Source organism: Acartia tonsa, chromosome 2, assembly GCF_053477335.1.
Source record: "Acartia tonsa isolate MP-2025a chromosome 2, ASM5347733v1, whole genome shotgun sequence".
Lineage (NCBI taxonomy): Eukaryota > Metazoa > Arthropoda > Copepoda > Calanoida > Acartiidae > Acartia > Acartia tonsa.
The window spans coordinates 32667298-32693091 of record NC_137261.1 but is presented as its reverse complement, the minus strand read 5'-3'; the positions used below and the strand labels follow the sequence as shown (position 1 = coordinate 32693091).

General features: G+C 29.9%; 1 protein-coding gene across 1 annotated transcript; it reads left to right on the top strand.

Moving 5' to 3' along the window:
- The first annotated feature begins 423 nt into the window (after positions 1-423).
- Positions 424-25794, top strand: LOC145312511 (uncharacterized). Its single transcript, XM_080151767.1, has 10 exons — positions 424-432; positions 525-622; positions 6329-6461; positions 12994-13058; positions 13970-14058; positions 20777-20865; positions 21843-21958; positions 22346-22400; positions 22947-23028; positions 23438-25794. The coding sequence occupies exons 1-10, from the start codon at positions 424-426 to the stop codon at positions 23557-23559; spliced, it is 858 nt and encodes a 285-aa protein (XP_080007893.1). The 3' UTR covers positions 23560-25794.

Sequence of the window (25794 nt, the reverse complement as noted above, 5' to 3'; positions counted from 1 at the left end):
AATTTTCAGCCAAGAATTGTGAAAAATCTTCGAGTTTGAAATTAATGGAAATGCACAAGACGGCGACTTTGGTGGTTTTAAGTCTTATTCAGAGTAAGTTTTAATGAAGCTGCTGTTATACAATTATAGCATTATTGTGAAACGCCGCGTAAGTTAGAATAAGCCTCTATGTGGGTATAATAAAACTTGACATTAATAAAACTAGAAATACAGACATTTGTAAAAACAATAAATACTTTTGTAAAATGTTGCAAAACAGCTTTGTTGTGCTATAATTAGACATTGGCCATTCTTGATTCATTTAATTCTAATTCTTAGTGTGGGACGTTGTAGAGACAAACCTGCGAACAAACCACTACAATCTGGCAGATGGCGCTAGCGGACATCCTCAGGAATAGAGTAGCAAAATTTATATAAATTTTTATGTCTTTAGCTTTAGCTTCTACTCAAAAGTAGATTCAATCTAAATCTAACATAATACTTTTATTGTTGATCTTTTTTTTAATATTCTATGGCCGTTGCAGATACCATCCGGATACCAGCAGCTGGATTACCATTTATATCCGGAGGCTGTGAATCCACAGGCTACGGAAGCTACTCAACATGTCTATACTGACTCAAGGTAATGGTCTACTGTTAACTTGCAAAAATGAAGAGAAAATATTTACTAAAATCCTGTTATCATTATATATTTGTCGCTGTAGAGAAAGGATAAGGTTACTAACAATTTAATTGGTTTGCATATTCAAATAAGGATAAACATGTTGCAAATCTATTTAAACGTTAAATTGTAATAATTTAGTACCAACAAGCGAACACAGTCATCTAAATACTTTTTTACTCGTGAAGTTTATTCCTGTTTCTATAAGTCCTGAAAACTGGCATTAATTGCTAATTTTCCTGGTGTCTACGTTGACATTAAAGCCAAACATTGAACATCGGGATTAGAAACCAAATATTTTATAAATTATGCCTTATTGATAATGATCCTGTTGATTTATGACTAAGAAGGTTAATTAAATAATTGGCTATTTCCCCTTGTTGGTCTAGAAGAGAAATAGTAGTCAATTAGAATTTGAGAACTAAATAATGATACAAACAGTCTATGTCATAGTTAAATACACATAAATGTTGATTTCTAAAAAATTCCTATATATACACTAGACCTATTACTCAAAATACCCTCTTTTGAATTTCATTCTTCTGCTAACCTAAAAAGTTACTTTAGGGGCCTAGAAATGCTTAGAGAATGGCTTGGAAGATGAATTTAGGTTTTTGGGATATCATATCTTTGTCCTTATGTGTTTTTTGATATATGCAGAAGAGCTTAAAACCTGAACATTGCTGAGATATTGTTAAAACCGCCGTGCTACCGTTATCTGTTGATATTTTACATGCCTGGCGCTAGGTCGCCAGTAGAGATAGAGAGCTGAAATTTTGTACATGTATTTCTAGGCCCCTAAAGTAACTTTTTAGGTTAGCAGAAGAATGAAATTCAAAAAAGTGTATTTTGAGCAATTGGTCTAATATACACCCATCTTATACCAATAACGAAATTAATTCAGAAAAAAATCACGAAACCTATACGTTTTTTTTTCAGTTGTCGTTGGGGGGCAACAAATCCAATTTCAGATTTATTTTGCTTGTTGGTTATACCTTATTCCTGATATACATCATTGATGCTGCGTTACGTATAATGGACATGTTTTGTTTCTGTAGCAGCTGTAGCCGTCTTAAGCTGCACCGCTGCTTTCAGAGGCAACCCAATAAGTCGCAAAAAGGACCAACAGACAATTTGTATTGTAGCTAATCCACTGGAAAATTTTATAAAACTAACAAATATTAATGAGAATAAGACTCAAATAAATTCTGTATGAAAAACTAAATTTGAAAAAAATCCTTTTTTTGCAAATTGTTCTACTTATACAAATGTGACTGTCAGAATCGGAATTTTTACCACACTTTTAAAAAGTGGAAATGAGTAATTTTAATTGGTTAAGTTTATTTATCAATTGTATTATTTTAAAAGAATGTTTTGTTTTGATATCACAGGATATATGAATAATATGTTCTTTAACATTTAATTAAATTTAAATAAGGATAGTATAAAAAAAATACTGTAATAACAACATCAATAATGAACGTGAAAGAAATAAATTACTGAAGGAAAGTTAAGGAAAGTCAAACATTGAAAAAGTTTCATCTCGATTATAAATATTAGTAAATTTAAATTTAAATCTTTATAACTGGATATTCATTTTTCAACTTGGTCAGATAAGAACTTTTTCTGCATATAAACTCAATACAAAATAATTTTTTGTAATATATGTATTATTCAATACAATTATTATTATTTGAATATTGCTGACACTTATCATTTAAAATTTTCTTTATGTGTAGAACCATATTTCTTGTTTTTTTTATAAAAAATTATTTGTAAAAACTTATGTTTTCAAGAGTGGATCTAAAGTGATGATGTATGAATTTTATATTTTCATGATCAATTGTAGGGACTAATTTAATCTCAAAACTAATAATCTACAGTCTATAATCAAATAAGGACTACTAAGAAGGATTGAATTGATTCAAATCTCATACCCCAATGTGCTATAATAGCAATTCTCTAGAAAATATATATAACTTTCCCCAACACTTATCAAAATCAACCTGGAGTAAAGTCAAATTGTGTTTCAGAAATGGAATTTTGAACTCATAGAAAACTCAACGCCTTAAATTTTTACAATTAATTTATTAGACACTTCCCTTCTCTATTTTCAAAAATGTTTGTGTTAAGTAATAAAAGTGCAAATAATTTGTGACAAGAAATGATCATCTAAAATTGATGGCATAAAATTCAAAAGTGTTTTTCCAATATTCTTGTGAAAAAGATCATTGAAACGACAGGATTATCAAACATGGGCAAAATTTCACTTCAACCAAAAGTGGACCACAAACAAACTTTATTAATGATTACTTAGGTTAGGTATTGCTTAGAAAACCCCAGATGATAAGGACACATATTTTTAAAGAGTAAAATAAGGTGAGTGGTATGTTCTGTGCTTCTATCGACTGTTTGACGAATATCAACAACAAGGACGCTTTATTTCCAGCTATCAATTAAAATTTTGATAATACTAGTTTTAGAAGTAGTTATTTCTTATAAAATTCAGGGATTAGACAATGAAAAATTAATAATTCCCTAAATCTATTTCTAAGATATTTACTGTTGGTTGTAGATATTGAGGAAAAAAGGGTATGTGGATTAATTTAATCGTCCTCTATTCCCTGTGACATGTCAATGGATATAATGAGTAATGATTTTATTAATGGATGTAATTCTAATAATGGATACAAGTTTTGCTTCTTTGTAAACTCTAACAAAATGAAGTAGGGTTCAACTTATTTTTTTTGTTAGTGGCTGATATTCCGGAATGACAAGCAAAGGGATCATCTTGCAATTTTTATTGACAACTTCTTTAAACTTTTGAGTGTGTGTTTCTTTCAGTTCATAGCCAGTTTTCATACAGAGCGGTATTTAATCTGATATGGATCGTTGATATGCATATTCTTCTTCTTAAGTTAAAAGTCTTAGATTTCAGTTTTATAAATGTTACATCCCCCCACTTTATTTTCAAGAATCATTGTGTGATAAAATCAACAACAACCCTCCCCTCCTCATTTACTCCTTTTCTGTCCGCTTCACTCCCATTCAACTCCCTAACACCCATCTGTATAAAGCACCAAAAGATTAATGAAGAAACCGTTTGACTTCTCTAATGGAATAAAGGAATATTGAAATTGTAAATGTAGAGACATTAAAACAAAACTTGAATATTATTTATAAACATTACTGTATCTGTATGTAATTTAACTATTTTACATCTGTTCATGAAGAGCAGTTTATCAGGCGTAATTTAGTATTTTTAATAAATTATTTATTTTGTTTGTTCACTTAACCATTAGTCCTTAGCAAACTAATACACACACTTACACAAATAAATTGAAATGTTATATAAACCACAAAAAAATTATAGTTTTTTTTCAGTTTTAACGACTTAAACTTTGGAAACCAATAAAAAGATAAAGTTAAACATATGTCCGATATACTTTGAAACTTTACCAGTATCTGAAAAGAAAAAGTTAATAATTCAATTTAAAAATTTAAATGGCAATTATTTCTGAAAGCATAGCCTATACAGATTTATGGTTCTTCTGATTTGCTAAGCTTCCCATTTTTGGATGTTGTCATCCCTATGTAAAAGGTTCAGAATATTTACTTCTGTGTGTCTGTCTTTATGTTCGATTTTTCTTTTTCTCTAAAAAAAATTTGTTAAGGTGATAGGTGGACAATGACATTAACTCATAGATTTAATAAGATTTATTTATTGTCTTAAAGAAAATAATAAGAAAATTTGGATCATGGAAAGAAAACGAAGTAGCGGGTTTTATCGTCTTTTCAGGGTAGCTTTTCTTGTAATTCAAGCCCCTGCAAGACCAACTTCCCAACCCTGCGGGACAATCATTAATATTTACCTAAAATAACCCGCTACTTCGTTTTTTTTTTCCATGATCCAAGTTAAACCCAAAGAGAATGATTACATCCATGAAAAATACGAACTTATTTAAATGAAAAATTTTTAAAATACGTCTTTATCTAGCATGTTGTATCAGATAACAATTTGAAGCGAACAAAAAAAGGATTTGAACAAAATGAATGAATTTGATTCTTGTATAAAACATTATGATTTATTTGTAGACAGCAATTCCTTCTCCCTGATTTAATCCGTCTGTGTGTAGGTGGATATGTATTATACATACATACACTTTACACATTTGTTGCACGTTTACCATTTTGGAAATGATTTTTTTTGTATTTCATGATAGGTATTTTCCCACTTCATTTTTTATATTTACTGTGTAGAATATACATTTCTTTATATTAGAATTTAACTGATTTAAAAAGTTTAGTACGATTAAGAAAGTAAAAGTATACGATCACCTAATTCAAAAGTCAAGGATAGATCATATAACATCAGATAGCTCGAACGATGTGATTTCTTTTTCTAGCAATTTAATTAATTCGACTTTTTAAAATGCAACAATAATGTAAGATTTAAATTGATTAAAAGTAAAATATTTTGAAACACTATAAAGAAAAAGGGCTTTACTTTTCTAGTGAAATAAAATAGAGTAGATTAAGTATATGTAGTACAATTTAGTAAGCAAGTGTGTGTTGTCAGATATTTCTCACCTCAATGATAGATCATATAACATCAGACAGGGATTAATAGAGTTACGCGGCATTGAGTGCGCAACAATAATTTTGATGGATTTTTTCCTCAACTATTCAGTGAAAAAATTCGAAAACTTTTTGCGATAAGCAGGGGAGGGCTGGAGACCATGAACGAAACATTAGTTGATGAAAATTATGTTATTTGTTAGTATAGAGTCTCAAATTAACATAGCTTCTATCTTTTCAGAAATAGAGTATCTTCATTCTTGTTTTGTTGATAACAATCGCAACATAATATTGTATGGTCTAGAATAACTCTATATAAAAGTTTGTTATTGGTATAGAATCTATAACATAATCTTTTGGTAGATCATTACTTTAACACAAGTCTAAGGGAGAAAACTACATTACCATTTTTCCATAATAATATTTTTGTCTTTCTATAATACAAAGTAGTAAGATGTCTGGCCGAATGTCTGTCCGTCTGTCTGTCCGTTTGTCTGTCCGTCTGCATGTCTGTCTATCTGTCTATCTGTCTATCTGTCTATCTGTCTGTCTGTCTGTCTGTCTGTCTGTCTGTCTGTCTGTCTGTCTGTCTGTCTGTCTGTCCGTCTGTCTGTCTATCTGTCTATCTGAAGCTTAAAATCTCAGTAACCACTGAACCGATTGGGCTCTCTACTCTTCAGGGAATATACCTACTAGTCCTGTGATGGTTTTAATCTATTTTCTTGGGGGGGGAGGGGGAGACACCCCCAACCACCCCAACAAAAATGAAAAATATATCCTCCAAAAACAAGGTCTTTTTAAACTAAAATTAAAAAAGGGGTATAATCCTCTCAGAAATATTTTATTTTAATTTTAAAAATTTTGAAGCTAGGGGCGAAGCAGCTAGTACTATTATAAAAAAATTGCTAGTATATAGTTAAAGTTAAATGGGCTGCGCTTTTTCTTGACATTCTTATTTCTTTCCTTAAATGTCACGTGTCTACAAAAGTAGCATCAGAAGGAAATTTTACCTAATTGATTTTCAATAAGGATTTCAAGCGTTCATACGAGTTTACATTTTCTAAAAACTAGTAATCAATTTTATTTCAGTGGAAACATAACAACACATATTGGTGCCACGGTTCACCTGCGCTGCCATGGCCCTGTCCACAAGGTGGTGGTCACCTGGACCAAGCATACCACACAGGAGTCAGATCCTATAGCTCTTTCATATAATGATCAGGTGACATTAATATTCTCTAAAAATCTTCAAGGACGGGCAGATTATGGAATAGGAATTATTATGGAAAAGACATTGTAGCCGTAAAAAGTTTAAGGGTACAATTCTTCTTACTATCCTGTCCTTACAATACAGCTTGGATACTATGTATAAGCTAATATAAACTGCATATAATTTCTATGCATAACTAAGATTTTTTAAAAAGACATTTCTCTTGAAACATCCTTTATAAATATATTGGTATTTCAGCTGATACATCAACGAATAATATTTTTGAAATCTTTGCGTAAAGTGTAACATTAAAGACGTCCAAATTATTTGAAAACGACTTTTTGGTCAAGTTATTCTTCCAAACCGAATTATAATGTCTTATTACTTACTAACGGTTACGGCACTAGACAGACAGGCATCATAATACTTTTTGATAAAAAAAATAACTACCATTGCACGATTAAACACCTTTTACATAACATTTTCTTCTGTCCCTTAGTCCCTGCTTTCTTATTTGATTGCATTGATTTGTTACGTAATTGTCCTTTGATAGAAGCAATAATGTACGTTTAATCAAAACAAGAATGATAATAATATGAAAAGCCAGACTTGAAACTAAAAAATATGTGAGTGATTATAAATACAATCCAATGTAAATCAATTTAAACTCTGTAAATAATATTATATGAGTTTACATTTACTTTTGAAGGAAATAATTATCTTTTAAATGCCTCTTTTTAAAAGCGAAGCTTTTCTATAATTAGGGTCGGTCCGTCCGTCCGTCCGTCCGTCCGTACGTCCGTCCGTCCGTCCGTCCGAGATAGATAGCTTTTATTCGTTAATTTAGGCATGTTAGAATTGTCCTATCGATTTCAAACTTTGCATGATGATTCCTGTAGTAGTTGGGTACGATTTAGAAAGCGTAGCAACTCTATAATCATTACCAGAATGTCCGTACGTCCATTTTAAACATGTTGATTTTTCTACTTTTTTAACAATATATTTTCAAGTGTTTTAATTATCCGTTTGATCTGATTTTTGGTATATTGATTCCTGGGACAACAAAGAACAATATTATAAGCGAAGCAACTCTATAATCAAGTCCAAAAATGTAAGTATGTCCATAAACATTATCCTGTTTTTAAGCAGTTTTTCAACAAATTTACCTACAATTTTGATTCGACATTTATACATTTATGTTCCGATTTTTCAGTTCAGATACTATACAAGTGTTAATGTCCGTTTGTCCTACCGTTTCAGTGCTTCGCTTTTATGGATGTTGTCATCCTTGTTCTATTGCCTTTCTACATAGGTCATTATGGATTTAAAATCTCTATATTTTGCAATATTTTGTAATAATTATCCTTTTTAAATCAATTAATAATCTTTACTCACCAATACGAACATATAATTGAACCAGAATTCTATTTATAGTTAAAAATGAGTAGAATATTTAAAGCCTAAAGAATGGAATAAAAAAATTCTTTGTTGTATGTAGAATGAATACTGAACAAGGACAAATATTTTCAAATAATAATTTATAGATTTTTGTGAACATTAGATATATCATTTAGTGTTTCATAGATTTTTTGATAACAAAATGTTGCATCATATGGTAATTGAAAACATAATTGTAGTCCAAAAATGTCTTTATCGCAGAACTAAAGTACACATATAAAATAAATGATTAATTTCATTGAAAAATCCGATAAACTAGCCTTTGTTTTTTTTATATCTATAAATTATATTTCGTACCTTAATGCCATGAAGGTTGCTTAAGTTTAAAAAATTGCTTCGCTCATAACATTGTGCTTTTTTGTCCTAGGAATCAGCATACCAAAATTAAAACTAAATAGGAAAATTATATTACATAGAAATTGCTGTCAAACAGGTAAAAATAACCATGTTTTAAATGGGTTTACTGACATTCTGGGAACGATTTTAGAGTTGCTACGCTTTTTAAATCGTACCTAACTACTACAGGAGTCACCATATAAGGACTATTCTAACATGCCTAACATTAACGACAAGAGATTTTAAAAATTAGACTATGGGGAGTAGAAATATTGTATTGACTTATTAAAAGTTTTTAATAAATCTTTCTAAATAAAATATCTCGCTTCAATGCTGTCTAAAATATTTATTCTGTTCCTTGTTCGTTGCCGTGATAAAATTGCGGTAATTTTATTTTATTGGTTTCTCCTTTTGGCTTATATAGAATATAGATGTTATACTATTCAATACAAAAGTTAGAATTTTCCGTTTTAACTTAAAAAGGCCGTCTATCCCGCCCATTTATAAATTATTAATATACCCCTGATAAACATTCAAACCAAGAGCATAAATCGATTTAATTGATTTTTATTAAATTGTTTATTGTTAAAATATTACATACAAATAGCCTAAAACTAATTTAAATTATGTATGCAAATTTAGTTCTTTACTACATATATCATCTTGTTTCCAATGTTAGATTAAGTTTTAAATGGTGTTGACATATCAGTCAAAATAGCACCAACAACAATATTACTATTGACGGTCTTCATGACGTATCTGCACATCCAACTCAATCAGATATACAGACCAGTTTTAATTATAGATAAGATGGTCTTTTCAACCAAAGTGATATCATGTAAAAGTTGAAATTGTTGAAATTTATTCTTTCATATATTCTGAAAAGCAACAATAAGACTCGAGAGTACAAAGCAAACAAAAATTATCATTGCTTTTAGAAAAGATACAAAACATTGGTTTAACATTCTGCCAATATTTTTAACAAAGACTTTCATATAATAGTTGTACTTTTGAAACTGAGGCTCTAAAAAAAAACAGAATATAATTTTGAAAAAATGAGCAACACATTTAACTAAATTGTATTCTTAGTTCTTAGAGAAAACATACTAGATGATAAAATATTAAAGTAAAATATGCATGGGCTGCTATTCAGCCAATGAATCTATTTAAAATTATCCGAAAATTAAATATTTTATTGGGGGATAGTTGGCGTAAAACTTGTTTTTTTTATGTAGCTGATGGGAAGTGGGTAAGAAGAAGAGAAATATGGGAAGAGGGTTGAGGGGAAATTTTCACCTAGAGTTGTTTGTCTGAATCGAATTCCCTAATCCCTGAATCGGTAAAAATGATTTTCTGTAATCAAATGCTTTCCTAAGGTCTAGCTGTAGTTAATTTATTGAATGTCTTCAATTTTAATATTGAGGCAGTTAAAAATATTGAGAAATATAATGTCAAAATAATATAAATAAACAAAGATTTTCATCCAATATATAAACAAAGTTAGTTAGCGATTGAACTAGGGACTTATTTGCCATAACTTTTTTGAAACCAGTAAAAAAAAATAGAAAAAATTATATTTTCAGATTTTTTTATCCTTTAATTACTCACCATCCCCTTTAGATAAATTACAATTATGTTGAATTAGAAAATGTAAAAATCCACCCTCGAATTTATGAGATAGAGATGTCCACCAACTTAATCCGGACACCCTTGGCACTACTTTTTTTGGATACAGTACATATTACTCATCTTTTCTGTGTTGATATATTTATAAATTTTATGTCTAAAAGTAAAAAGATTAAAAATTACATTTATATCATTTATTACATATTTACAAGCATGGTAACCTTTTTTAAGCTTTTCAAACTCTATAAAAATCCCTAGATGTAAATTTTTAAAATTATGTAAAACAATATTTTCATATTTTTCTTAGTTATGATAAATCAAACTGTTGTTTATAGTGCAATATTTTATCAACAAAAATTATAAACTTTGTTTAAAGAAGCTAGGTAGAAGTTGGGGGTCATTAAGATTTTCTAACTGTGAAATATACAGACATCTAGATTCTGAATCCCCTAGTTTTTTAAGCCAAGCTTTTCTATAATTTGAGCATATAAAAATTATCATATCGATTTCATACTTTGCATGATGTTTACTGTAGCAGTTAGGTGTGATTTAGAGAGCATAGCAGCTTTATAATCTTTACCCTAAAGTCCGTTCGTATATTTCAAAAGTGTCCCTTCTTAACTTATTTGACTACAATTTTTTGTGTAATAGGACTATCCTATTCATCTGATTTTGGGAATAATGATTCTTAGGACATAGATTCATAATATTATAAGCGAAGCATCTCAATCAAGTCCTAGAAAATGTAAGTCCTTAAACAGTTTTGGACCTTCTAATCCTTTTTTATTTCTCTTTTTGTTAAAGGTAGATCGCATATGATAAAACCAAAGCACAGATCAGAAGGCGCAGTTCTGTTTTAAATAGATATTACTGTCAAGTTTTTTTTTGAAATAATTTGTTAAATGAGTTGCACTATTCTGTAAGTATATGAATCACCAACAATCTTAAGATAAATTCTTAGGAATCATAAAGAGTTATATAAGACATTACTCAAAACATAATGGATTACATAACTCCCCCCCCCCCCTTCAAGTAAAAAAGCTTGGACGTCCTTGACCTTCACTATCAATTCCAGAAGCCAATCTCATAAAGCTATTTAGTAAATCCTTTTATATAAATCCTTTGACTTTCATAAAAAAGAATCTTTACATACGGACGAACGCACAGAGAAAGGATAATTGGATTAACAGAAAATATGCGTTACCTATAAGGAAAGTTCTGTTAAATGCAGGTATAAAAATCAATATTTATTTTGATTTATTTGAATTAACTGTTATGAAACAAGAGACCAAAAATATGAAATGAGAATTATCTTGCATTTGTTTTATTTCAATAGGTCTAGATTACTAAAAGAATGAAACATAATAAATTAAACAAAAGGTAATTATATCTTTTTAAAAAGTGAAAAATATAACAAAATTAGATGTGTTAAAAATGATAAAAAAAAAAACAATGGTAATCAAAAGTTCTTCTGGCTACACAATTCTTTGTATTTGCCTTCATTTTGATGTCTAAACTATGCTTCCAATGTGCCATGCTTGTGTTGACATATGCAATGATGCATACAGTAGTTTTATAAATACTGGATAAATTGGCACAAACAATTATAGCTTTAATTTTGAGGACTACCATAGTTACGAAACATCTCAGTTAACATCTTGTTTTGATGCTGTCTAAAATGGTGCAAAAATTGGGACAAATTTCAAATTGTTTTGTCGTGTGACGTCATACCCCCATCTCTTTTCTAGGCTAGGGGGTTTCTTTCCTCCTTCCCTTTTCTTTCCCCTCACTTGTGACGTAAAAAAACAGCCCCGTCAAATCAATTTGAAATTTATCCCCATTTTTTGCACCATTTTAGACAGCATCCTTGTTTTTGTGGTAAAAATAAATCCCACACAGACTAATAGAAATATTAGAAAAAGTTAGAAAGAAAAAATGAGCAAGTATCGATTTCTACCTTTTACCTTATACCTATTTGTATTCTGTACAAAACAACAAAATTAAAAATGTGAATTTTAGTTTTGATATTGTATCAAGAAGACTTTAAAATGTTATTCATATATTGAACAAGATTATACTTTATGGATTTAGTTTGCACATTGATATTTGGAACACTCTAAGAACGTCTATAAAATCATTTTTAAAATCTCTTGACCTTCCCTTAATAAAAATGTGTAGTATTGTATTCATACTTTCCTATATGTGGGAATGGTCTACAAATAGGTTTCTATATTGCCCCATCAACCAAATAGGAACAATTATTCTAAATAATAATATCTGAATAGGGCTTACAACATCCATAAAAGCAAAGCTCAAGAAATCAGACACTGCAAACGAACATTAATAAATGTAGAGTAACAACGCATTCAACAATAATTAAAGTCTGAAAAAATACACATCTACATTTTAAAACTTAACTATACATAAAGATGTTTTGCTTAAAAAATTTTATGGCATGTGTGTTTAAAAAAAACAATTTAGTAAGATATTATAAACGGATGGACCCATCAGTTCAATATTTTAGTGTAGCTTGGTTTTGATACTGGACAGGTTTTAGGCTGTTTATTTTTAGCAAGAGATATCACCAAACACTTGATTGATTTAAAGAAACATTATTACTGATTTTATTGGGATGAAAAAAGTTGATGTTAGAGTAGAAATAAAAAGTATCTTGTCTCATTTCTCTTAATCAAATAGTAGTATCAACCCCTTAAATTTTCCGGTCTATTAATTTTGTGTTTGCAAACACGGAGCATTGTTATATTGTTTCTCTGTCTTTTAGTGAAGATGAAAGATTTGGGATAAACAATTTGAAATACTAATACCGTAGTACTATCTGGCTAGTATACCAAGTTTGCCTCATATTTAATCGACATAATGTTTTAAAAACTATTAATCCTCCCTTAAAATTGGCTGAATTCTGTCGGCATGAAATTTATATTTTTGTCGACTACAAAAGTGGTCATGGCTGACGTTATATCGACAATCGTCATATGTTTCTTACTTGACTTTATAGGAGCATTTTTTAGTTGTGTTATAGCCTACAACAACTACAAAAGATTACGTGGGATAACCTATTGTAAGAGCACAACTGAAAACCCAATTATATTTTTATTTTATTAAGGTTTTTGTTTCTGATAATCGAATAAGCGTGGAGACAAAACGAGATATTTCAATATTGACAATCAGGTATTATGTAATCCTTATATCAGAGTAACATTGTTTCTGTATCTAATTAACCATTGGACCAATTTGGTCCTCCTTTACAGAGAAGCATCTTATATGTTAAGGGAAGAATTATAACTTCTTGGGGGTTGAGTACCCCAACAAACCTGCACGAACTTGCTCCTAAATATATATATAATTTGATTCATTAAATTTTGTACTTTGAATCCACAATTTGAATTTATATAACAAATTTAATTGTTGTTAAATGTTTAAGAAAAATCCGTTATTAAAATTACTTAGAAATAATATTAACAATTTTTTTTTTAATTTAAACAATAACGTTGGAAATTTTATTTCTTAGATCAATTATATATTTTGTAAACCAGTATTAACAACTTTAATACTGGTTATAACAAAATCAGAGTACTATCTTGTACTATGTTTACTGGTGTATGCTAAGGATGGAGAAGTGAAAATGGGTTGATTATCTCCACCAAAACAAATTTGGGGATACTCCCAAAATTTTGAAAATTTATTATTCCTTCTCCACACCCCCAAGAAATTTTACCCTTATGTCTTGTGGAGAGTGGGGCTCTGTGATTTATTTTGTACGACCCCCTCCTACGTAAACAAAATAAGCTTGGACATCCTTTGTCATCCGGTCATTTTGGTATAAGATTTACCAAGACAATTATTTTCTAAGGTAGAGTACCAATTTAGAGAAAAACAAAAAAAAGTTAATTTTTCATGAAGAAAAGATTTTTGTTAATCTCAGTTATGTCCGATATTTTATAATTTTTAATTGTTGATGATTAATCGAAGATATCCTAATTTAAGACCAGCAGTGTTACTAAAAAAATAAAAATGATCAAGCTAATTAGAATAAAAACTTATATATTAGTATATATTCCATTTTTTATTTTATTTTACAGGGATGTGAAAGAGCGAGATCATGGCTACTATTCATGCCGACAAAATACAGACAAAGCAAACATACAAACATTTCCTCTCATTGTACAAGGTAAAATTTTTAGTAGTAGCGCAGGCTACAAAACAGTTTGCTTTGGTAAAGTACATCCAAGGTCCATATTTTTACAATTTTATAAAGGATATGGGGTTGTAAGTTACTCGCGAAATTATTAAAATTAACTTTTTGTATGATTTCTTAATTGAGATTCTTTGATACACATTTATTTTAAAATAAAAGTTAAAATTTTTGGTTGTATTAATATGCCTAGAAAAGAACATCCATAACAGGGGGGCTAAAAACAGGACAAATAAACATTAACAAGTACTCATACTCATTTCAACAAAAATACTCTTTCATTTATTAATCGTACTTTCCGTTTAAGACGTGGTTATATATATACTAAGAAATTATTGTCCTAGGAATCATAATTTTAGAAAACATACCAATAGGAAGACTTCAGTTTAAATTCAGTGCAAAAAAAAGTCTCAAATTCCTTAACTGACCCTTTGATCATAATTATGGATTTTTATTGCAGTGAAGTTCAATATTCAGAATGATTACTCTAAACAATTACTCTAGAATTTAATATAAGATGATAATGCAGTAAACCTATATAAAAACCCAAAATCCTATATTTTTAGCCTTAACTTTGGCTATATGTTGAGAGATATGTCAATGTTATTTACATTTCTCTTCCAGATTATTTGGTATCAACTTTCTTGCAAAAAGAATGTTAATGGTAATATGAGAAGGAAAAACAAATACAGAAGAAGAAAAAAGAATATTTATTTGTTCATTCTCAGTTTTTTTTATACAGGATGTCTCAAAAAATTGGGAACAGAATAAAATTCTTCTTTTCCAAAAAGTGGCCTTTGTAATAAGAACATTACCTTTTATGAAATGTTCTTCCATAATCAAAATATGTAAGACAGGGTCAAAACAAGCATTGCTAAAAAATCTTTAGTAGACCCAGTACCTTTATAAATATAATTTGTATTCATTAAAATATCCAATAAAAATAATCATATCACCATGTACAAAAAAATTTTGCTATTGAATTCATGAAATGAGTGAAGAAACCTGTAAAAAAAAGAATATAAAGCACCCTGTAGATAAATGAAGATATTCACACCATGAAATTGGTGAGATTTACGGATTTCTTCCGCTGAAGATGGTATAAAATAAATACATTTATATTTCTATCTAAATAATTTTTCTATTATTAAGAAAATATATTGTGGATTAACATTATTAACCAAAGTCAGAATGTTATTTTTGTATAGTTTTTTTTATGAAATTATTGACATTTTCAAATAACTATAACAGTTTTATTGCATATTCATTGAAAGCTTTTTAAAGTTCTCCATATTTTTCATGAAAACAACAATTTTTTGCAGGTCCTGGGGACTTTTTAATTATAATTTCAATCTGCTTTAGTATTCTTTTAATTACCTAATTAATTTATAAAATCCATCTCCTTACCCTCTTGAAAGGAATTAACCCGTAAAAAGAAGAGAGAGAAAAGAAAAATTTAAAAAGAAATAGAAAAAGGCAAAAAGGAGAAAGAAAGAGGGTAAAGTTAGGGAAGGCAATAAAAACTTGGAAAAGGAGGGAATGCCTCCGTAATTTTGAAAAGAAATGAAAGAAGGGGTGAGGTAGTTTTTATTCTGTACCTAACCCCAATGAGGGAGCCTAACTCTGTAAGACCTTAACCTTAACCATTCGGAGCTACATAATAATCTAAACACCTGACCGTAAGTAAAAAACCAACAAACATAATTTATTTCAAATAAGTTCAAGTCTGTGCACGACCAGGTTAAACGCATACACTCTTCATATTTTTTCCACCTCCAAAATCTAATTTAGAAATATAAAAAAGACATTGCATAAAATTAATTGGAAAAGTAAGGTAAAGCAAAGGACAAAAAATTATTTGAAGAATGGAAAACCAATGTGACCAAATATTTGTAAAACAGTCCTTTTATATTTATTAAACAAATATTTAGACAGATATACAGTTGATGTAAAGAAGACAAGAACTTAATTGAAGTTTTAAAAATCTATATGTAAAGATGGGTATGTGGAGGAGATGATGTGACTCCTCGAAAGAGAAATAAAACAACACCTGACATACTTTTTCTTTCATTTTCATTCCCATCAATATTTCATTAGTTTGTCATGAAAATTTCTGGTGGTTACTTAGGTTTTGAGACAAAACTTCCTGTTTACGCGAATGAAGGGTATGCTCACAATTTGGGTACCTCGGAGACCCCCCCTCCCATCATAATCTCCCATCCTATCATTTGAGATATACTTTACTATTTTTGAACATACCTGTCACTGTGTATTCGATAAAAATTATTGTATTTTCCTGCTGTATATGTTCAGTTTAACAACGTTGCCAAAGAATATTTAGATATTTTAAGACTGTACAAAAGTTTTAGGAGATAAAAGTTAATTAGTAATACCCAATGCTGAGCTTACTTGGAAACCAAAAAAATATTTAATTTAGATGTTTTGTTGATCTTACTTAACGGAAAGCCATAATACTTCTTAGATAAATTTATTGAGATTTGTTTGTGGTTTATCTCAGAATTGCTAGTCGAGCACAAACCCTCCCCATACCCCTTTAATGAATTCATTTAGAAATTAGGAGGTTGGGTGAATTTTCGTGTGTATTGGAAGGTATTGGCCTCGCTGGGTTAGTGCCCCCAAAAGAAGTTTGTTATAAAGAAAACAAAACCCTTTCTTCCCTATTTTCAATTTGTTTCATGAATACTATCGTATAGATTAGTTTCAGTGCTCGACTAGACACTTTAAGTGAAACCACATTTATTTCTTTAGAACTGATATTCTTCTTAAAGAAAAGACAGAAAATTAGGGTCATAATTTTTTTCCTAATAATTTGTGTCAAGTTACTTGAAATATTATGTGTATAAAATGATAGCGTGCAGAAAGGGGTTTGAGGGGATTGCTACATCCTTTTAGTTAAGTAAAAGAGGGTGTGATAACCCCCTACAACCCCTTTGACAAGGGCCTTCTATTTAGAATTTTCAACTTTAGGACTTTTTAGTAGCGAAGCTACTCTATAATTCGCTTTGTCCGTCAGTCAGTCCGTCAGTCCGTCAGTCAGTCAGTCCGTAACGCTATGGGGGAAATGGGATTTACTCAGCTCGTACAAATGATAAAAGGCTGAAACTTTTTGACAACATTCCCATCATTAAGGAGCACAATTAACTATAAAACATCAATGGCAGTCAGACCACTTTTTAGCAGGTTTTAGGCTATTTTTATATTTTTTAGATTTTTCTCCATATCTTTGGTGTTTATGATCCGATTTTCAAAATTTTTTCAGATATAGATATCAAAATTAAATTTCCCGTCGATTACAGGAAACAACCATGACAGTCCAACTGTCTTTTGCAGGTTTTAGGCTATTTTTATATTTTTCAGATTTTTCTCCATATCTTTGGTGTTTATGGTCCGATTTTCAAAATTTTTTCAGTTATAGATATCAAAATTAAATTTCCGGTAGTTTTAAGTAAACAATCGTGGCGGTCAAACTGCCCTTTCGCAGGTTTTTGGCTATTTTTATATGTTTTACATATTTCCCCATATCTTTATTGTTTTTGGTCCTATTTTCAAACTTTCAAACCAGTATCAAAATAATTTTTCTCATTGTTATGAGCATCTTTTATGTAATTTACTTTGAAGGTCGTCATCATACAAATAAACCAAGGTTTTGTGTTTATTTTCTCCAATAAATTTATTCTTGATTTTTTAAAAATTCACTTTAAATCTACTTGTATACGATTTTTGTGCTTCGCTACTTATGGATGTTGTCATCCTTGTTTGAATTATAAAGGGTTGTGAACAAGACAAACATTTATCCTAATACTATACATCTTCTAATATAAATATATCCTAATACTATATCCTTTTATATAAAGTAATACGCTTTTTTGTCTGTAGCGAAGGATCCCGCTAACCGCTGAACCGATATGGTTCTTCTAGTTTACAGTGAAGTTTCTTATAGGTCCTGAGATGGTTTTAGGCTTTTTTATTTTTACAAAAGTCTGGGCCTGGTTTTAGGCCCTTCCATAGCCCTTCAAACGATAAAGCCCCTAGATGCTTAGGGCACAGCCGCTAGTATCTTCTAAAAGGCTAAGAATATATTTTCGTAGACTAAGTAAGGAAGAAATCCTTCTTAGTCTACACGGAAATGTCAAAAATAATCATTTTTCACATTGATGTATAGTTTTTAGAAGATAAGCTACTCTATATACTAGTCTGACTTCTTAAACGTGTTGGGAGATTCAAAATACAATTAAGCATGTAGTGTATAACTCACTTTGTCACTCTGTCCGTCCATAATTCAACATCTAACTTATGAATTCTGTTATTGTCTGAAATTGACATCTGAGATTCATGAAGAAGATTTCTCTAATCAAAGAACATCTTCTATATAACTTACTTCATCCGGCCCTTTGTTTGTTTATTGATATTTTGTTGCATTGCTTTTTATTTGTTGTGCTTCGCTACTTGTGGAATCTGATATTCTTGTTTTACATTTTTGTAGAACTATTCTATAGTGGACTCTATTGTTTAGTAGCCTGGTTAGAAATATAGTTTTAGTATATAATCTTACTATAGTGGACTCTATTGTTTAGTAGCCTGGTTAGAAATATAGTTTTAGTATATAATCCTACTATAGTGGACTCTATTGTTTAGTAGCCTGGTTAGAAGTATAGTTTTAGTATATAATCTTACTATTGTTGACTCTATTGTTTAGTAGCCTGGTTGGAAGTATAGTTTTAGTATATAATCTCACTATAGTGGATTCTATTGTTTAGTAGCCTGGTTAGAAGTATAGTTTCAGTATATAATCTTACTATAGTGGACACTATTGTTTAGTAGCATGGTTAGAAGTATAGTTTTAGTAAATAATCTTACTATAGTGGATTCTATTGTTTAGTAGCCTGGTTAGAAGTATGGTTTTATTATATAATCTCACTATAGTGGACTCTATTGTTTAGTAGCCTGGTTAGAAGTATAGTTTTAGTATATAATCTCACTATAGTGGATTCTATTGTTTAGTAGCCTGGTTAGAAATTAAATTTTTGTAAATTGACTAAATGGACATTTATGATTATTATTTAATTACAAGTTTTCCAGTCATTTGATTTTGTTCATAAAATTTGAAATTAAAAATAAATTTTGTACGAGGCTAATTTTAAATTTTATTGAAAAACTGTAGAAGTCAGATTGTATAAATAATTTAAATCCTTTGAGTAAACTCTTTTCTTATTCATATATATCGTTTTACCAGGAGTTTTCGATCCTTCAAAGTGCCTTGTCGAGCAACTCCCCTGAAGATGATTAAAGTCCATTTACAGATTAAGACGTCATACGATAGAATAGCCAATAAGAGGCCAGTATACACTGTAATTGACCAATGGTAAAATTTATGCTGGCCTCTCATTGGTTAAACTATCGTATGACGTCATAATCTGTGGAGGGACTTTAATCATCTTCACCTACCCTTTATTTTGAAATAAATTGAAAATGAGAAATGGTAGTTTACTTTTGATTGTTTATTACTTTAGTTCAGGTTAGGTTAGAATACATATTATGTACTGGGAAGCACCACAGGTATAGGCTACGCTGGATTAGATCAACCTGCAATAGTTTGCTAAAGGAAAAATCTCCTGTTTCAACTTTTTTCAATTTATTTTGAAAATAGGGGGGGGCAGTATAGACGTCCAAGGGGGGGGGGGGTAATGGGGCATTTAAAATTTACCCCTACCCCTACCCTGGTATTTACCCCCCCCCCCCAAATAAAAACCTCTAATAAAAAATTTTTTGCGCGCTTCGCGCGCATTTTTAATAATAATATTTAATAAAATTTAAATTACCCACCCCAAAAATTTTACCCCGGGGGTAAATTTTGGGGGGGTAAACTAAATTTACCCCTGACGACAGATTTCAGTGGGGGTATTCACCCCCCCCCCCCCCCAAGCAAATTTTACCCCCGGGGTAAAATTTTTTTTTGGGGGGGGGGGTAAAGAAAATTTCGGCGAGCTTCGCGCGCCATATTACCCCCCCGCCAAATACGAATTACCCCCCCCCCCCAAAAAAAAAAAAGCTTGGACGTCTATTGGGGGCAGTGCTTAAAAAAACTTAACATAACCGCTACGTGACATTACCAGTAGAGAATTCTACAGGCCACAAACAGGTCCATTATAAAGTGTTAAATCATTTTTGATAAAATAAAACATTTTTCCTTCTTTTATTTTTATCAGAATATATTCCAATAAATTGATTCCCAATAAAAAATTCCAAAAATTACAATAAAATTCCAATGCAATTCATCTAAATGAAAGTAATTAATAAATAATGGTAAAGGTTTCTTGACTTTCAGAGAGAACTATGTTTTTACGTCTATTTAATTTTATGGAGAATTGTAAAAAAAAAACATAAGAAATCAAAAGTTTGTCATTTTTGATAGCGAAAAAGATTAAGACATGTTATTTTTTCTTCATGATATATCGCCAAACGTAGATATTTGTGTTATTATACTAACGTTCGATAATTGTTTTAATAAAAGTGTCAATCATAAGGGAAGATTGAAGTTTTGGGTTTTGATAGGTTAATGTTTAATGATTGACGTTATTAATGATCGATTTAACTAATTTCCTCCGAATTGTTATCGACATTATCTATCAGAATTTTATGTGAAACAATAGTATTAATAATAGTTTTTTTTCAGTACCTAATGTGACGATATTGGACGGATTTGGCCGGCTGGACCGTTCTCATTTTTACAAGGTTGGCTCCAGTCTCGAGGTCGTCTGCCAGGTAAATTATGCCAAGCGCAAGAAGTTGGCCTAATTAACAAGCGCAACTTTATCAAGCATAGTCACGCGGGTAAAGGTCGTGCAACTATAGGGTCATCTGCTAAGAAATACTAAAGTAGTTGGATTATTTGTATGGTTATTATGAGTTGTGATAACAATCCAAAGTTTGCCTGTCTGTTTGTCTCATTGTCGGTGCAAGTGATGAGTAAGACTGGTATCAATTGAATGTCTAAACTGTAATCATATAAGATATAAAATCAAACGCAATATTTAAGTCTAAAAGACACAAATTCGAAATAACTAAACTTGAGTAAATTAGGAAAATTACTTGATAAACATTTATTTCTAGGATTCTAAAAGAAAAAGAAAAACTAAATACGTAAAGTAAAAAAAATAAATGAAAATAAAGGTCCTTTTATTTATGGCTTACATTGCAGCAAGTTTTAGTTTAGAGGAAACAAAAGTTTGTCAAATATTTACTTGCAATATTTACTTGCAAAACTGTACTTGTGCAAACTGCACTGTGAACAAATATTGGTAAAATCTCTTTAAGGTCAACTTGACCATTCATTGTATACCCCCCTGCCTAGATATACCACACTTTTCTTCGATCTTGCCAAGTCAAGTATCAACTGTGGGGAATACCAAAGGATGACTCCATGTAAAATTTGAGCCAGATCCGGCCAAAACCGGCCGTGATTTTTTAAAAAGATCCCAGAAAAGTGTGGTATATCTACCCCTGCCCCCCCCCCCCCTATCTCGCAACAACCTTCTTTTAATTCTTTCACAGTAAATAAAATTATCGAAAAATTCTGGTAAAAATTATAGAGTTTCTATGCTTTAAAGATTATTCCAAATGATACAGGAATCCACTAGGAAGGTTTCAAATCAAAGGGGACGATGGTTATTCCTTTTTTAAGTTTATGATTTTTCAATGTAACGAAAAAAATTTAAGATTTAAAATTTTTTTCGTTATAGATTGACCTGGGTATATTCGCCAGCTACTGGAAGTCTGTCGGCCACCTACAGGATTTTGTTATCTGGCAGAAAAACGGAATCAGAATCGAATCAAACCCGAAAAAATATCGTAAAAGGTACGTGTTTCTTATTTTCCAATTTCAGACGAACTTTATCTTGATATTTTGAAATTGTCAGCACTAAACTGCGTAATACTAAAAACGATGAAATTTTTGCTAACCTTTATATAACCGACAATTGAAATTTCTAGTATAGGTAAATTTATTGGCCACAAACAGGTCAATTTCTCTTTACCAAGCGCCAAATATCCCTCATAGGCATAGAGAAAAACATTGGACAAAGCCCATGAAAGAACACTTAAAGTCTATAAGCATTATTGACTGTTATGTGATGATATTCACGACAAAGTACTGATATTATTAAAATTTTAAATTTATGTTTTTCTAATATATTACTTGCATGTTGATTTCATAGGTTAATACGTGAAAATTTATTATTTTTAGGATACTAACAGAGCTTGAAAAAGAGAGAGTAACAAGTAGGCTTGCCATTACACAGGTACATAGATAGATAGATAGATAGATAGATAGATAGATAGATAGATAGATAGATAGATAGATAGATAGATAGATAGGTAGATAGATAGATAGATAGATAGATAGATAGATAGATAGATAGATAGATAGATAGATAGATAGATAGATAGATAGATAGATAGATAGATAGATAGATAGATAGATAGATAGATAGATAGATAGATAGATAGATAGATAGATAGATAGATAGATAGATAGATAGATAGATAGATAGATAGATAGATAGATAGATAGATAGATAGATAGATAGATAGATAGATAGATAGATAGATAGATAGATAGATAGATAGATAGATAGATAGATAGATAGATAGATAGATAGATAGATAGATAGATAGATAGATAGATAGATAGATAGATAGATAGATAGATAGATAGATAGATAGATAGATAGATAGATAGATAGATAGATAGATAGATAGATAAATAGATAGATAGATAGATAGATAGATAGATAGATAGATATTTACTGTATGTAGCGCAGCTACTCAATATTCTTAATTTTAAGGCGAATGTATCAGATAGTGGTGATTATTCTTGTGCAATACCTAAATTCCGACCAACCACCATCCACCTGTACATTATGGAAGGTAGGATTTAGAGAATATTTTAATTTATGTTTGATAGCGTCTGCTTCTCCCTAGAGGCCTCTAGTAGCACTTATGAGGGTGGGGGGTAGAATCAATTCTCCACTATCAATTTTAGTGCTTTTTAATTTCAAAGTAAGAAAAAATGCTGTGGGGCTTGAGGTATAATCTCAAAAAATAGTTATAAACTTTTCCTAAACCTATAAGAAGCCTATAAGAAGCTCCAATATAAAAGAGAATCATATCGGTTCTGCGGTTAGCGAGATCCTTGGAGTAGCTTAGCAAAAAAAGGAATACGACATATTTTTCTGTGATAAAAAGAACAAAAAGATGTGAATAGAAATAAAAAGTTTTTGTTAAGAAAAGTTATCAAAAAGGAAGGTTGACCACTAAATATCTTTATTATTTTTAGCTGAAGACCCGAAGCCGAGCTCTATCCTGAATAGCAGCTTCAACTTTAAACAAAACACAAAAATTATTTTAAACGTTGGTCTCTTTATTCTTATACATGTCAATCGAAATATGATAATTTAAACTATGAAAATAATTTTAAAATGAAGCAATATTAAAGATTTCCTGTGTAAAAAGAAAAGTAATAAAGTTAATGTGATAATAATTAAAGATTGCGTAATACAATTTTTGTGAATATTAAACATAAAAATAATATTTGATTTGTAAGTTAGAAGGAGAAAATAATTTCTTTTAATATTATTATTTACTAGCTGGTGTACCCATAGCATGGAACTTTAAGGGAGTAAGATGGTAACAAAACAATAGCCTGAAACCATTTTTTTCCAATTGCTTTAAATTCTCAAATACTCCTCTCTACCTTTCATCCGTTTTTTTTGTCGTGTGAGAATTAATTAATATTTAAATTTGAAAATTTGGATCAAGTCTGATTTGCGATGAAAAATATTTTTTGTAACTTTGAAAACAGGTACCGGCCAAACGATTGACCCCTCAGGACATAAATAAAGAACTGGCACAACAAAGACAACAATTAATCTAGAATGGTGCGATAAAAAAATTTGTATGCGCATTTTCATTAGCCACATTCACAATAGGCATAATTTATTTTTTTGGTCAATTCTGAGCCAGTTTTTTTAAATCTTATAATAACGTAGATGCTTTTAGGGTCCTATTTTGTTTGGTTTTTTCCATAATTTTCAAATATTTATCAAATGTTTTTTTTCAAGAAAACTAGTTTTTTTAACCAAATATAATTTCAATTTTTAAAATTGCATTTAAGTGTTTAATTGTCATCGTACTATTTGCCTATGTTTGAAAGTGTATGGGGTCTCTGTCATCGCGAATGTAGGCTGTGCAGTAGGATATATAAGTTGGAAGGAATTTTAATGTTACAGGGAGATTTGAAATCTGCATCAAATTTTAAGGATTTTTTTTTGTAAAATTCGCTTTTTGTATAGTTCTTTATCTAAAAGCGGAAATACAATTTAAGTTAATAAATTTTGACCAATAGGATAGGTGGATTGGAAACTACCTGCGCTCTACTTGGTTGAATGATGTGCGACACTTAAGCTTCTCCAATCAGAGCGCAGATAATTTTCAATCCACTAATCACAGATGTCAAAATTAATTAACTTAAATTGTATTTCCGCTTTTAGATAAAGAATTATACCAAAATTGAATTTTATAAAAAAAATCCTTAAAATTTGATGCAGATTTCAAATCTCCTTCTAACATTAAAATTCTTTCCAACTTATATATCTTACTGTGCAGTGAGATGTTTGACCCTTTTAGGACGGTTTTTAAAAATCATGGCATTTCCGACTTAATCTACAAAAAAATCTAAAGAATGTGAAACTATTATACAATTTGTATAATAAATATTTTAAATTAAATACATGAAAATTCACTTCTATTTTATGCAGGGATAGATCACAGGATTTTAAAAATAATTTAGTAAAATATGTAATAAAAGTGTTAATGAATTTGTAATTTTTTGAATTGTTAAATTTTCTTTAAGTATTCTAAAACAAATTTAGGTTTACAGTAACATGATCTACGATAGTTTCATTCTTAGAATTTTTAAATTTTTCAAAACAGAATGTAAGTTTCATAACTGATTCTAAAATTTTAAATTCTAGTTTATAGAAATAAAACATTTATCAACATAATTTATATTATAGATCTATTTCATATGTTTTACATATCCTTTCATACATTATGTTTGCCTATTTTCTTCATAAGGTAATCCATCATGGTAGAGAGGTATGCCTCAATATCTTTATGATACCTTTAAATATTATTTCAGCTTTGATTGTAATCTTTGGTTTATAATGTTGCAAATATTAAGTTATTTTGTTATGTATTGCTTTTCAATTTTCTACAATTGTACGTAATTATATTTTTGTTGAGAAGCCTAGTATCTATTCCTGATTATATCTTTGTTGTTTACACAGTTTTTGTAATAATAATCTCGTAAATGTTATTATACTTGTTTAAAAGTAATTTAAGTTGACTTCAAATGATTCAAAAATATAAACTTTGTGTGGTAATTTCTATAAACTGTCCAAAACCTGCATATTAATCTCTTAAAAAAATAAGGACTTTCTTATCAAATCATGTACAGCTATTGGTTTTTTTTTGTCTGTTGCTTGAGAATTCAACAAGTACTAAACTTATTAAACATGAAATGAATTTTGGACAATTTATTTGGAAAAGCCTCCCACAATCATACTCAAATATTTATTATAAACTTACTTCAAATTGTTTTGTGTATTTTTAACTTATACAAGAATATTGATA